The 15,448-nt window shown below is 33.3% G+C and overlaps 1 protein-coding gene across 1 annotated transcript in view; it reads left to right on the top strand.

Annotated features, from left to right (window-relative positions):
• Nucleotides 1-13,616, top strand: part of pou2f2a (POU class 2 homeobox 2a) — a 67,704-nt gene extending 54,088 nt beyond the window's left edge. Inside the window, exons 12-16 of the mRNA XM_073821962.1 lie at nucleotides 2,370-2,561; nucleotides 4,564-4,615; nucleotides 4,698-4,845; nucleotides 6,653-6,726; nucleotides 9,740-13,616. Of these exons, the coding sequence (XP_073678063.1) occupies nucleotides 2,370-2,561; nucleotides 4,564-4,615; nucleotides 4,698-4,845; nucleotides 6,653-6,726; nucleotides 9,740-10,047 (774 nt within the window). The 3' untranslated portion in view covers nucleotides 10,048-13,616. The remainder of the gene's footprint in view (nucleotides 1-2,369; nucleotides 2,562-4,563; nucleotides 4,616-4,697; nucleotides 4,846-6,652; nucleotides 6,727-9,739) is intronic.
• Nucleotides 13,617-15,448: the final 1,832 nt, after the last annotated feature.

The raw sequence follows: 15,448 nt of genomic DNA, 5'->3' as shown, positions 1-15,448 counted from the left end.
AGCCCTTGTACAAGTATTACTTAACCATTTTTATACATTAGACAAAATATATGCATTAAACATTTAATATCATAGGCCAGTTTACTTAACTGTTAACAGCAGTTTCCAACCAAGGAAAAAAACATTTTATTATAAATAAATAAAATAACAATAATAAAACAGGATACGATAAATCGTTTGCAATGTTAATTTGTATATTGCTTTGAAAAAAATAAATAAAACTAAAATAAATGAAATGTTCTTTGTTTGCTAGTCGGTTTGGATTAAATAAATAAAAAATAAATACATAAAGTAAAATTATATTTTAAGAAATAACATATCATTAGAATAATGATCATGATATTTTATGACAAATTTCTTACAATGTTGTTTATCGATTTTGACAAAGTAAATAAATAAATACAGTAAAAAAATAAAAAAAATATTCCGAAATATAATAATATAAAATATAATATTGTAATAATGACGCATTTTATGATATTATAAATTGCTTTCAGTTTTTTGCTTTGGATAAAATAAATAAATTAAATTAAATTAAAAAAATGACAAAAAATATATATAAAATATGAGGTTTGTATTAAATAAAAATATTTTTTAATTAAATTAATTAATCCAATTAAATCAAATATAAAAATAGATTGTTTATTGGTTTATATGGTAAGTAGAACATCAAGTACCATTATAATTATGATGCATTTTAATGAAATGCTTGCAAATAAAAAAAAGTAAACTTAAGATATAATCTATCATAATATTACAATGATAATGCATTTTATAATATCTTATGATAAATTAAATGCAATGTTAATTTGTAAGGTGCTTTGAATAAAATAAAAAAGTTAAATAAAATAAAATAATAAAATAAAATAAAATAAAATTATATTTTAAGATATAATCTATCATAATATTACAATGATAATGCTTTTTATAATATCTTATGATAAATTAATTGCAATGTTAATTTGTAAGGTGCTTTGAATAAAATAAAATAAAAAAAATGAAAATAAAATAAAATATAATATTGTAATAATGACGCATTTTATGATATTATAAATTGCTTTCAGTTTTTTGCTTTAGATAAAATAAATAAATTAAATAAAAAAATGACAAAAAATATGTATAAAATATGAGGTTTGTATTAAATAAAAATATTTTTTAATTAAATTAATTAATCAAATTAAATCAAATATAAAAATAGATTGTTTATTGGTTTATATGGTAAGTAGAACATCAAGTACCATTATAATTGTGATGCATTTTAATGAAATGCTTGCAAATAAAAAAAAGTAAAATTATATTTTAAGATATAATCTATCATAATATTACAATGATAATGCATTTTATAATATCTTATGATAAATTAAATGCAATGTTAATTTGTAAGGTGCTTTGAATAAAATAAAAAAGTAAAATAAAATAAAATAATAAAATAAAATAAAATTATATTTTAAGATATAATCTATCATAATATTACAATGATAATGCTTTTTATAATATCTTATGATAAATTAATTGCAATGTTAATTTGTAAGGTGCTTTGAATAAAAAAAAAAAATGAAAATAAAATAAAATAAAGAATAAAAAAAAATAATAAAAAAAAAAATAATAATAAAATAACTAATAAAATAAAATAAAATAGACTGTTTATAAAACATATGGTAAGTATAACGCCACATACCATTATAATAATGATGCATTTAATAAAATTGCTTGCAGTGTTCATTTGTAAGATGCATTGGATAAAATAAAATGCAATAAAAAATAGAAAATAAAATAAAGTAAAAAATAGAAAATAAAACAGAAATTTATAAAAATAAAATAAAATGGTAAGTAAAATCTTCTTTATTTGAAATAAATAAATAAGAGTTTATTGCTTTACACAGTGATTGAAACACCAAGTAGCACTAAGGAGACAAAAACCAAACTACACCCATTTCACAATCATTTCTGTGTCTTATACCACACAATACAGATTCATTGTTCCCCAAAAGACACTAGTTTAAAGCCTGCACATGAGTCACAAAACCTCCACATCCCACTTTTTCCCTGGTAACACTCCACCTATGTTGGTAAGACTGATGAAGTTATTTCCAAGGAAATCCATTTAAGATCAAGTCAAGGCAAACAGCCAATACACTTGAGGCGCTGTTTCTTCCCATTTCTGAGTAACTCTTATTGTAAACAATATGGTCAGTTCCTAATCATTCTTAAGGATTCAACAAATTTGTATTTACATGTAGTTTTGAGTATCAATTGCTCAACAGCTCCTTTGAATTTATGTCATGCATTTAGTATTTCGTGCATCAACATGAAATTGTTCCGGGCTGAATATGTTGGCCATGTACTCATGCGCCTCGTCTCACCCCCAGAACCAGAAGCCTACCTCTGAAGAAATCCTGCTGATGGCCGAGCAGCTCAACATGGAGAAAGAGGTCATCCGAGTCTGGTTCTGCAACCGGCGGCAGAAAGAGAAGCGTATAAACCCCAGCAGCGCCACCCCTCCTCTGCCCAACCAGCCTCCAGCGCCGACGCACAAGCCGCCCTGCTACAGCCCGCACATGGTACACCCACTCACGGCTTCTGCCATTCATATGGCCCAGAGCCAGAGCCATTTTTGTGGTGAAATGTTGTTTGGATAGTGCATGGCCGCAAAATGTCGTACAGAGGAGACATGTCTGGTCATGACGTAATTGAATAATGTTCCACCATAAAATGAAAATTGAATCTTTAAAAAGTATTAAAGGAGTTTACTTTCAGAACATAAATTTACAGAAAATTTACTCACTCCCTTGTCATCCAAGATGTTCATGTCTTACTTTCTTCAGTGTAAAGAAATTGTTTTTTGAGTAAAACATTTTAGGATTTTTGAACTTCCAAAATGCAGTTTAAATGCAGCTTCAAAGGGCTCTAAACGATTCCAGACGAGGAAGAAGGGTCTTATCTAGCGAAGCGATTGGTTATTTTCTAAAAAAAAATTAAGAGTTTATATAGTTTTTAACCTCAAATGCTCATCTTTTCTAGCTCTAGGTCAACTCTGTGTATTCAGGTTCAAGACAGTTAGGGTATGTCGAAAAACTCATATCTCGTTTTCTCCTCCAACTTCAAAATCATCCTACATCGCTGCAGAAGTACTGACCCAGTATTTACAAAGTGAACATGCAAAGAAGGTCAAATGCCCTTTACAAAAAACGTAAAAGGTAAAAAAGTGAGGTAGGACAATTTTGAAATTGGAGGACATACCCTAACTGTCTTGACCTGGAATACAGAGAGTTAGAAAAGACTAGCATTTGTGACCCTGGACCACAAAACCAGTCTTAAGTCGTTGGGGTATATTTGTATCAATAGCCAAAAACACATGGTATGGGTCAAAATTATTGATTTTTCTTTTATGCCAAAAATCATTAGGAAATTAAGTAAAGATCATGTTCCATGAAGATTTTTTGTAAAATTCATACTATAAATATATCAAAATGTAATTTTTGATTAGTAATATGCATTGTTAAGAACTTAATTTGGACAACTTTAAAGGTGATTTTCTCAGTATTTTGATTTTTTTGCACCCTCAGATTCCAGATTTTCAAATAGATGTATCTCGGCCAAATATTGTCCTATCCTAACAAACCATACATCAATAGAAAGCTTATTTATTGAGCTTTCATGTGATGTATACATCTCAGTTTTGTAAAATTTAACCTTATGACTGGTTTTGTGGTCCAGGGTCACATTTGGGGTTAAAAAGTATGTAAAAAGGTATTTTTTTTAGAAAAGAACCTGTCGTTTCACTAGATAAGACCCTTCTTTCATTCTTACGTCATAAAGAAATTGTTTTTTGAGGAAAACATTTTAGGATTTCTCTCCTTTTCATAAAGTGGACTTCTATGGTTCCCTCGAGTTTGAACTTCCAAAATGCAGTTTAAATGCAGCTTCAAAGGGCTCTAAATGATCTTAGCCAAGGAAGAAGGGTCTTATTTAGTGAAACGATTGGTTAAAAAAAAAAGCGAATTTATATACTTTTTAACCTCAAATGCTCATCTTGTCTAGCTCTGTGTGTACTCTGTGTATTTCCTACATCACTGCAGAAGTACCAACCCGTTTACAAAGTGAACGTGCAAGGAGGGTCAAACACCCTTTACAAAAAAAGGTAAAACAGCGATGTAGGGCAATTTTGTCGTTGGAAAAGAAAATGAGATGAAAATGTTTTTTTAAACCTACCCTCACTGTATTGAGCCGGAATACACAGAGTTCATGCATTTGAGGTTAAAAAGTATGGAATTTGTTAATTTTTTTTTAGAAAATAACAGATCTTTTCACTAGATAAGACCCTTCTTCCTTTGGTCAGATCGTTTAGAGCCCTTTGAAGCAGCATTTAAACTTCATGTTGGACGTTCAAACTCGCAGGCACCATAGAAGTCCACTGTATGAAGAGAAATCCTAAAATATTTCCCTCCAAAAAAACAACAACATAATTTCTTTACTACTGAACAAAAAAAGTGAACTTCTCCTTTAAAGAATGTCATGAGGAGACGTATGTTTGTTAATTAGTATTATTCTCTTTTCCTGTAGATGTCAGGAACTCAGGGACTGGCTCAGGTCGCTACCAGTCTCAGCACAACAGGTAGGAAGAGCAAATCAAATGAATGTACACTTCACAATTGTGGCTTTAAAGACTCACACTGAATTTGTCCTCTTGAATCTAGCTGTCAGTCCCACACCTTCTGTGGCCTGCCCTCTCAACCCCAGTGGACATTCAGCACTGAGCTCCGCCCCTTCCTCCGTGACTCCGCCTCCTCTCAGCACAGTCAGCCCCACTCCACCCAGTCTCAGCAGCCCTGGCCTGAACACAGGGTAAGAAGCTCTTTCATCTGTTTAATAATAATAATAATGATAATAATAATAATAATATTAATTTTTAATATAGCTGTATTTATATATTTATAGTAATAATGAGAAACTGAAATTGCAATAATAATACTATTAATACTAATAATGATAATAATAATATTCATTATTAATAGCAAATAACACATTATTATAAATTACTTTAAGTTTGTTATAAATAATACATTTGACAGTTTAATAATAATAATAATAATCATAATATTCATTATTAACAGCATTATTAATTTTGACACTGTATTTATAGTTATAATGAGAAGCTATTTGAAATTGCAATAATAATATTCATTATTTATAACAAATAGTACATTATTAAAAAGGATTTCAAGTATGTTATTATAAATAATGTTGACACTGTATAGTAATAATGAGAAACTATTTGAAATTATAATAATAATAGCTTATTCTGTAAAATAACTTATTCTAAGTATGTTAGTTTATTCATGTTAGTTTGTTCAGGATTATTACACTTTGACATTTAAAAGATTTTTTTTTTTGCAAATTTGCACAAATTTAGTATCCTATGTTGTAATATAAATTATGTTAGACCTTATCTTTAATAATAATAACAAATTATAATAATATGTATTATTATTAATATTATTATATTTACTTATGAATTATTATTATTAATAATAATATTATTAGTCGGTTATCAGTTAATCCTTGCAATATTTGTTTAAATCTTAATATTTATTATTAGTACTATTATATTTCTTAATAATTATAATAATAATAATAATAATAATAATAATAATTATTATTATTATTATTAAACAATCAGTTAATCCTTGCAAAATGTGTTCAAATATTACATATTGAGTGAGAAAATATTATGAATGTTATTTATTTATTTATTTATTATACTTTACCGTTTGAAACCCCAATGGCAAATTTGCACAAATGTAGTATCCAGTGTTAACTTTAATCTTAGACCAGAATTGTTACAATGTTACAATGTTTAATAATAAATGTAAAAAATAAATAAAAAATAATAATTATTATTATTATTGTATTTAATAATAATAATTAATTATAATAATATTTATTATTATTAAACCATTTCAACAATTAAAAAATCAGTTAATCCATGCAATATTTGTTTAAATCTTACATTTTAAGTGATAAAATAATATGAATGTCAATTTATAAACATAATTTATGTTTAACACCACATTTGCAAATTTGTAGAAATGTGGTATCCAGTGTTATATAATGTAAATCATACTAAAAATAATAATCTTATACCAAACAATCTTTGTTTAGGTTGTTTTAATCAATTAACTATATCTGTATCATAAAATATTATGAATGTTCATTTATTATTATTTATGATACCTCTGGTGTTCAATATTTGTGCAAATCTGCCATCCAGTGTTCTGCATTACGCAAAATGTTGAGATCATAAATAGTTGAGATCATTGATATTTCCGTCAGCAGCTTCCATTATGACTAAGCATTCTGAACTGAAATAATTACAGCTTTGCTGTAGTCTTATACTCGTTTTTGCAATGAAGTCTCTATTCTTAGTGTTCCAAACCCATCAGTTTTAATCTAAACCGCATACAGAATTTCTCGCTCTTGAGTTTTCTTTCTTTCTCTGTCTAACGGAAGCCTTTCCAGCATGCAAAATGAACACAAACTTCACGATGGACACGGTTGCTCCTGAAATGTCACTAAAAATGCTTGCTTCTCTCTGCATGTATGAATGGCGTGTGTTTATGGGCACGTGTAAATGACACCACACACATTACAGGAACTCAATGATGGGTGTAAGCACAGGAATGAACCAGGCCCTCCTCAGCAGCAACCCTCTGGCCACAATGCAAGGTTTGTCATAGTGAGAGGACGACAAAAGATGATCAGACATCAGTTAGAATAACAGGAGGAAAACCTTCCCATCATTCATCATTAAGGAGCTGTTCACTACTCTCACCATATATTAGGGGTGGGCGATATGACCTAAAATTAAAAATCATGGTATTTTTCATCTTTTGAACGGTGACGGTATAATATCACGGTATTACTTTTTTTGCTACATTTTGGGAGGAGTAGCCTGTCCTGTCCCTTTAGTATGTGAATAAAGTTAATATTTTTATAATATAATAAGTAAATGGTAGGTGTCCTTATCAAAAAGAGACATGGGAGAGTATTATGCATTCTCAACATTTATTTTGCAAAAAACCTAAAGATCTTACTTAGTGTACAACAAAACAAAAATTATTTTTTATTTAAATTTAATTTATGCAATATTTGAAACCTTTAAATAACTGGGGGAAATCAACCCATGGTAACAGTTTAAAAGTAGACCAATTCTGTGGGGAAAAACGCGGACTTGGCAACCCTGCATCCAACACGAGCTGCTGGAGTTAATGTCATTTTTGCACATTAAAAAAAAAATACAGGTTATGTTAATCGAGTTTACACACTGCCTCTGAAACTTTCGTCCGTCATAAAAAAAAATCAGATCGTGTTTGATTTTCTGCATTTTCGCATCCATAATAAGCATTTTGATTAGGTAAAACTAAAAAAAAAAAAAACACACATACGAAAATCGGACTCAGTGTACAATGACCTTTAGATTTGAATGATCACGGGTCGAAAGTAAAGAGAGATGACAAAAATAGACTGGAGGATTTGCTGCAATCTTGTATCTATTAAAAGATGTGCTGCTCCATTTATACAGAGTGTGCGTTATCGCAAAATCGAAAGTAAAAGTAAACCGCGCGAGCACTCATTTAAAAGCAATTTCTATACCCTGCACATTGAAAGTGCGAAAATTATATACAATATTAGTTTGCCTCGTGCCCGCTCAATTTATGATCTGCTGTGTAAATCCTTCGGCCGGCCGTGGTATAGGCTACAGGCCCGACCTTTCTTCACGATGTTTCACCAGTCGTTTAATGGCCACTCCCCTTTTTCCTATCACCTGCAAAGCTGATACGAATATGTTTTACTTTTTTATTTACAATAAGATATATAGTATAAGGACAGGTATTCAGACCACACCTGAACATATGAAGAAAATTTAATGCCTTATTATTTAGAATGAGCTATTATTGATGTAAATGCAGCTGTTCGAGGCACATAATTGATTTATTACGGTATTGACGGTATTAGAAAATCCATGTCGTGGCGCAATGTCACACCGGTGATGACTATGACACCGGTGTGCCGCCCACCCCTACCATATATTAATCACATCTTCATCCTTACAACTTGCACATATGTGTGTGTGTGTGTGTGTGTGTGTGTGTGTATGTGCTGTGTTTGTGCACCTTGTCTGTTTCTTTCAAAAGCAATTTCTATGCCCTCATGTTTGTTCTTAAACCCATTTTCATCCTAACCACTTAAACCCCTTTGCCACCAACACAGTGCTGGAGCAGATCTAGAACTGTTCTGTACATTTGCCCAGATGAAAAACCAACTCTGGTCCAATGTGTTTCCTCACAGTTGACCAAACATTGTTTCTGTTTTTGTTGTGCTGCCCAGCTACTGTTTATTTTCCCTATCCACAAAAAGTCAGTATCCAATATTGTACAAAATATATAAATTATTTTACACCAAGATAGTTAAAGAAATAATTTATAAATTATTAATAATAATATTGTATATATATGTGACCCTGGACCACAAAACCAGTCATAAGGTTAAATTTTACAAAACTGAGATGTATACATCATATGAAAGCTCAATAAATAAGCTTTCTATTGATGTATGGTTTGTTAGGATAGGGCAATATTTGGCCGAGATACATCTATTTGAAGATCAAGAATCTGAGGGTGCAAAAAAATCAAAATACTGAGAAAATCACCTTTAAAGTTGTCCAAATTAAGTTCTTAACAATGCATATTACTAATCAAAAATTACATTTTGATATATTTATAGTAGGAATTTTACAAAAAATCTTCATGGAACATGATCTTTACTTAATTTCCTAATGATTTTTGACATAAAAGAAAAAGCAATAATTTTGACCCATACTATGTATTTTTGGCTATTGCTACAAATATACCCCAGCGACTTAAGACTGGTTTTGTGGTCCAGGGTCACATATATATTCATCGATTTCAATGACTTTTATAAATGAAATGTAATTACATATATATTTTTTTCTACTATTAATAAAAAATCATTACATTTAATTTATAAAAGTCATGTTGTATCCAATGTTGTACAAAATATAAATTATTTACACCAAGATAGTTAAAGAAATAATTTAATTAATTAATAAATTAATAATAATATGTATTATTATTTCTATATCTATACATTTATGACATATATTACATACATATTAATAAAATATAAATATTTATATATATATATATATATATATTATATATATGATTTTCTAAATATTAATACAAAATAATTACATTTCATTTAGAAAAGTCATGTTAATTGAAATCTATGAATATATATATATATATATGCCAAAAATTCAGCTTTTTTATCCCAGAAATAAATTACATTTTAAAACGGATTCAAATAGAAAACAGATAAATTCTAATATTTCATATTACTGTATTTACTGCATTTTCGATCAAATAAATGTAGCCTTGGTGGGCATAAGAGACTTTTTTCAAAAATGTTTAAACGAATTCAAGCTTATGAATGGTACTGTATATATTTTTAACATTCAATTTTAGCCCATCAAACAAATTAAAGCAGGCATGATGGCATTAAGGCACTGAATTTAATTAGTTTTTTTAGCACCAGCACCATTTTAGTGGAAAAGGGGTGTCATATAGCCATTTTTAAGATTACATATGCACCATATGCCCTAATTTGCTCACTTTTCATCTTTCTTTGTCCCTCTCTTCTCTCATCTGTTTCACAGCCCTGGCTGCCAGTGGTGGGCAGATGCCCATTTCCGCTCTTGAGAGCAGCGGTCAAATGTTCCTGGGTGGAGCTGGAGGTCCAGGAGCTGGATTTCGCCAGTCCCTTTTCCTAAACCGCCCCACTTTACTGCCCCTGGCGAGGAGCGCAGGCATGGGCCTGATGGGCACCCCCAGGGCTTCTCCGCCTCCTGGCGCCAGCGGCACAAGCCCAGACTCCTGCTCCGTCTCCCCCTGCTCAAGCCCCGCCTCCTTCTGCTCGTTAGGTGACGCCTCGCCACCCCATCTGGGCGGAGCCATGGCCGAGTGATGCCCACACCAACCTGCTGCACTCGAGGGGAGTCAGAGGGGCGGAAGAAAGAAGACCGACAAGACTCGCCTTTTCAACCAAAGCCATCTCTCACTCCCTCCATTTCTCTCTTGTGCTCTCTCTCTCTCTCTCTCTCTCGTTACGTCTTTTAATGCCAAAAATACAGAGAAATGAGCAGGGATAAGGAGAGAACAGGATAACGGGGGACTGTTTAAACCAAAAAATTGACCTACACAGCGTGGAGAGGTGGCTACTTCAACGGAGCTACTTTGAGAATGTACATTTATTCCTTTCCAAATGGAAAAAGACAAACCTACACGAACAGATGTGAATTTGAGGGCAGGGTTGAGAGCCAAAAAAAACTTTGAACGAAGAAAAAGGAAAACGGGTGGCAACGAATGGAACAAAGGAAGGACATTTGACAAGTGTCACTGGATGGTAGAAAGAGAAACCAAAAAATAAAAACACATGGAGGAAGAATGGAAAGACTCACAAAGACAAAAAATGCCAAAACCAAAATACCAAAAACCAAAAAATCGGAGAGAAAAGCTTTACCTAAGACTTTGAAACCTGACTTGTCCAGGATCAGATCAACTCTACACAACACCAAAAAACATTTTTTTTTTCCGTCCACCCCTTCTAATTTCAACTTTTAGTACATGTATTTCTCAATCTACCTCTGCTTACCAAGTATTTAGATTTTCTCATTCTTTTCCATTCCATTCTCACTTCTGATCCAGCAAAAAACAAGAATTCAGAGGGATTGTTTTCTCCACTTTCGCACACTTACTGTGACACACAACCCAGACAAATTCCCTTTCCATCACTCATCCACGCCTCAAACTTCAACTCACTTTTCTTAGATACCAAAGCGTTTGTCTGGCCTTTTGCGTCAGCTGACAAGACCTCAGACATGTCTAAAAAAAAAAAAACACACACAAGGAGAAATGTAAAAAGGAAAAAAAATAATCCCCCCGAGCCCCCAAACCCCTGCCCTCCATCCTCTCCGGACCCCTCTCCTGTGCCTCGGACAAAAAATGAAATAAACGTGGGCCGAATGAAGAAAAGCAAGAGGAGCAGCGACTGAAGAGGATCCGAGGAAACTCGCAGGGGGAAATCCAACAGGGGGAGACATGTGATGTCGCCGTTGTCGCTTTTTTTATTTTCCAACACACGGATTAAACCAAAAATGAAACCAAACCAAAACCAAGTTTTGACTAAAACTGAACTCAAAGGAATGAAACCAAATACCAGGAGTGGACCACAGGAGGTGCACAAGGAGGATGTTATAGAGTAGCAAGACTCAGAAGATCATTCCTTCACCTCCTCCCTCCTTCTTTTTCCGTTAAAGTCGATGCTTTCGCTCTCCTTCCTGGACGGGAGAATATTTATTAACCTCATCGAACTGAACTTCAGAATATATATATATACATATATATTTTGTTTTATTGCTTTTTTTTCCTCTTGGTCTGTCTGTTTATGCTGTATGACTCGTCTCATTGCTTTATATTTTTGGGATAATGGGGTGACGTATTGCCTATTTTCATATTTCGTGCGTTTCGTCATTTTGAATTGATCGTGCCAGGAGGGTTTGAAACAATACTGTGAACATGTAGCTTCCAAGTTCTGCGAATGTTGCGAAACAATAAGCCAAAACTGAAGACGTACCAAAAGCGAAATCTTTTCTTTTTTTTTTTGACACCAAATAGCAACCAAACCAATGCACAACGCGTGGAGAAAGACCGTATTGGTGCTGAGACGTGCGTGAATGTGGAAGCTCATCTCCAGCATGGAAACCAAACCAAAACACGACCAGTAGGCCAACTGTAGTAGGCCAAACGTTGTTTGACTATGTGATCTTAGACGCATACCAAAACGCGGACAAACGAGAAATGTAGAGGTGGGTGGGACAGGGTGGGTCGGGGTTTAAAACCAACTGGACATCCAGTTGACGTTACACTTCTAGAGGGAATGTACCTGTTAGTGCTTTGATAGATTTTGTAGGAAAAAAAAATCTATGTTCAACTGCTTACTATTGCTAATGTAAAAAAAAAAGGCTGTGATAAAAAAAATAGTCCTTATGAAATGTTGATGATAATGATGATGACTTGATTTTAGACCAAAAGCTTTAAACTGTCTCTCTTTGATTTTTTTTTTTCCCTCGGAAATTTGTATTTATTGTGTGAGGGGAGGGTGTATCGATGATTTATATGTTTCCAACTCTTTATCTTATTTATTGGCTTATTTATGTATTTATAGCATTTTAATTTATCGATTCGGTCTTTTTTTAATCTTCGTAAAACCAAAACCTGTGGGGTAGCTTCAAACTGGCGTTTTTAAAACCAAAACTAACGACTAAATCTGACTGTTGTTTTTGTGGGCACCTTTTCAAAAAATCTGTCCACCGCTTTCAAGAGATGACAAGTTTCCAAACTATATCTCTCACACTTAGTCGACGTAATGTATAGTTATGAGCTCATTTTAAGTATAACTCTCGTTCCAACTGTTTGTTTTTATTTAGATTTAACTTGTTTGATTTTTTTTTAAGATGCGTTGGATGAGGGAAGAAGAGAGAGATACGCTTCTGCATATACCTCATGTTTGATTAGAAATGCCAAATAGATGGGAAAAAAGCTTTAAGAATTTGACAAAGGGGAGCAGAGGAGACGTTGCTCAGGAGAGGGTCTTTTTAGCGTGAGTATAAGGGTTCACAGATTTCCCCAGATTATCTATCCTACGTCCGGTTCAGATATCCGGCCCACGATCGGTTTTGAAGAACAGTTGATGGCAGATTTTGTTTTCGCATCAGTTTTCTATGTGCTCATGTGATTCTTGGTTTTTGTATATATCTCTGTGCGTCGACGTGTGCGGACGGCTCTGCCGTAGAGGGCCCTGAATGATACCAAAGTTAAACCTCTACCGTGGGACCTCTCACATGCTAGACGTGCTCAAATGCATGGACGTTCTTGTAGACATGCACACGCAAAACTGTTCTTCGACCATTTGCAGCAGGAATGTCCACGACTGCATCGTTGTCACGGTGTGCAGTATGTTCTGTTGTTTTGCATTGCCAAATAGAGGAATTATTGGAATTTTCTATCTTAGCTACATTCAAATTAGAATTTAGAACAGTTTGTTCAGTTGTTTTGAATTAATATCCAAATGCAACGTGTCATTTCCCGTTTGTTTCCCTTCAGCTACTACAGCTTCGATCCAAAGGTTACTGATTAGGTCAAGAAAGGAAGATTTTCATGCTAAAAAAACCTCAAGAGTTGAAACCAAAGAGTTCTGCCGTAACATGTTGTCAGGAAACATGCAGATGCTTTTCCTTTCGTTCTCAGAACACATACCCGCTTCTCTTTTTGACATGTGATGCTGACGACGATGCTAACTCCATGATGACGATGGTCACTTTCGACTCTGTATTTTTGCGAAGATCCTTTTTCCTCTCTGTCGGTGTGTGTCTCGCTCTTACCTCAGAAGCTCTTCATGGAATTTGTAATCCGCTCTGGATTTGAAATCTGGATTTTGTTTCAGAACTGTTGAACTGTCTGTTACTCATCGCTCTCTGTGTGCCTGTTGTATGGGGTGGGAACGGGGTGGGCAAAGAAGGGAGGGGGCCAAACAGCCAATAAGTGTTAGGATTAAAGTGCAACTTTAGACCAAAAAATGTGTCTATGTCTGGTTCTGTTTTCTCCTTTACCTTTTTAAAAAAAATGTGTGTGGGGGAAAAATAAGGATTTTGTTTCACTTCCAGAATAATTTACTCGCTCTGATCCAAGATTTTAATTTCTTTCTTTCTTCAGTCGCAAAGAAATTAGGGCTATTTTTGAGGAAAACATTCCAGGATTTTTCTGTATACACTCTTAAAAATAAAGGAGCTTTAAAAGGTTCTTCACAGCGACACCAGAAGAACCGTTTTTGGTTCCACAAAGAACCATTCAGTCAAAGGTTCTTTAAAGAACCATCTCTTTCCTACCTTTTTATAATCTGAAGAACCTTCTTTCGCCACAAAGAACCTTTTGTGAAACAGACAGGTTCTTCAGATGTTAAAGGTTCATTATGGAACTATTTAGACAAAAAGTGTTCTTCTATAGCATCGTGAAACACCTTTATTTTTAAGAGTGTATACACTCTTAAAAATAAAGGAGCTTTAAAAGGTTCTTCACAGCGACACCAGAAGAACCGTTTTTGGTTCCACAAAGAACCATTCAGTCAAAGGTTCTTTAAAGAACCATCTCTTTCCTACCTTTTTATAATCTGAAGAACCTTTTGTAAAACAGAAAGGTTCTTCAGATGTTAAAGGTTCTTTATGGATTCATTTGGTCAAAAAAGGTTATTTTTTTGGCATCGTGAAACAGCTTTATTTTTTAAGAGTGTAGTGGACTTCAATGGTGGCCAGCTGGTTTAAGGTCCTAACTGCAGTTTCAGTGCAGCTTCAAAATGCCCTACATGATCCCAGCTGAGAAATTGAGGGTCTTATCTAGTGAAACGATCATTCATTTTCTTTTAAAAATAAAAATCTATATACTTTGTAATCAAAAAATGCTTGTCTTACACGTTGTGTGTCGACGACTTCACGCATTACGTAATAAGATCACGTGGTTAGTTCTTCGTCTGTGTACTTTTGTTCAAAAAGGGTAGGATGAACAACTTATTCTTATTTTCTCCTCCAACTTCAAAATCGTCAAAATCATCGTTTCACCTTTTTTTTGTAAGGGGCATTTGACTTTCTTTCCACGTTTGCTTTGTAAACACTGGGTCGGTACTCTTTCCAACATGACAACATAATGTGTGAGGTCAAGCTAGTGCAAGACAAGCATTTTTGGTTAAATAGTGTGTAGTTTTTTTTGTTTTTTTTTTTTTTAGAAAATGACTGATCGTTTCACTAGATAAGAGCCTTATTTCTTGGCTGGGATTGTGCAGAGCCCTTTGAAGCTGCACTGAAACTGCAATTTGGACGTTCAACCCGTTGATCCCAATCGAAGTCCACTATATGGAGACAAATGTTTACTTCAGAAAACGTAATTTCTTCGTGTCAGAAGGAAAAAAGACATGAACATCTTGGATGACATGGGGGTGAGTAAATTATCAGAACATTTTGATTCTGAAAGTGAACAAATCCTTTAAGTAAGATTTCACTTTGCTGTTAATTATGGGTTATGAAGCTCTTTTCCAGGCCAAAGGTATGCAGTGTAGTGTCAAATAACGTGTTGCTAGAACATCACAAGTTGTTTACCAACCAATCATAAGGTAAACAATGCCTACCTTATTAAATATTCATGCACTTGCATGAATGCAGTCACAGAAACTCACACACTTGATCTAGTTTCAGCACCTGAGGGAAACATAAACAAAATAAGGGAAGTTTAGATAAATTCATCAATTTAAGACAGCTTCC

This window comes from Garra rufa, chromosome 17 (genome assembly GCF_049309525.1).
Source record: "Garra rufa chromosome 17, GarRuf1.0, whole genome shotgun sequence".
Lineage (NCBI taxonomy): Eukaryota > Metazoa > Chordata > Actinopteri > Cypriniformes > Cyprinidae > Garra > Garra rufa.
The sequence above is the reverse complement of the archived record's forward strand: the minus strand, read 5'-3'. Positions and strand labels throughout refer to the sequence as shown.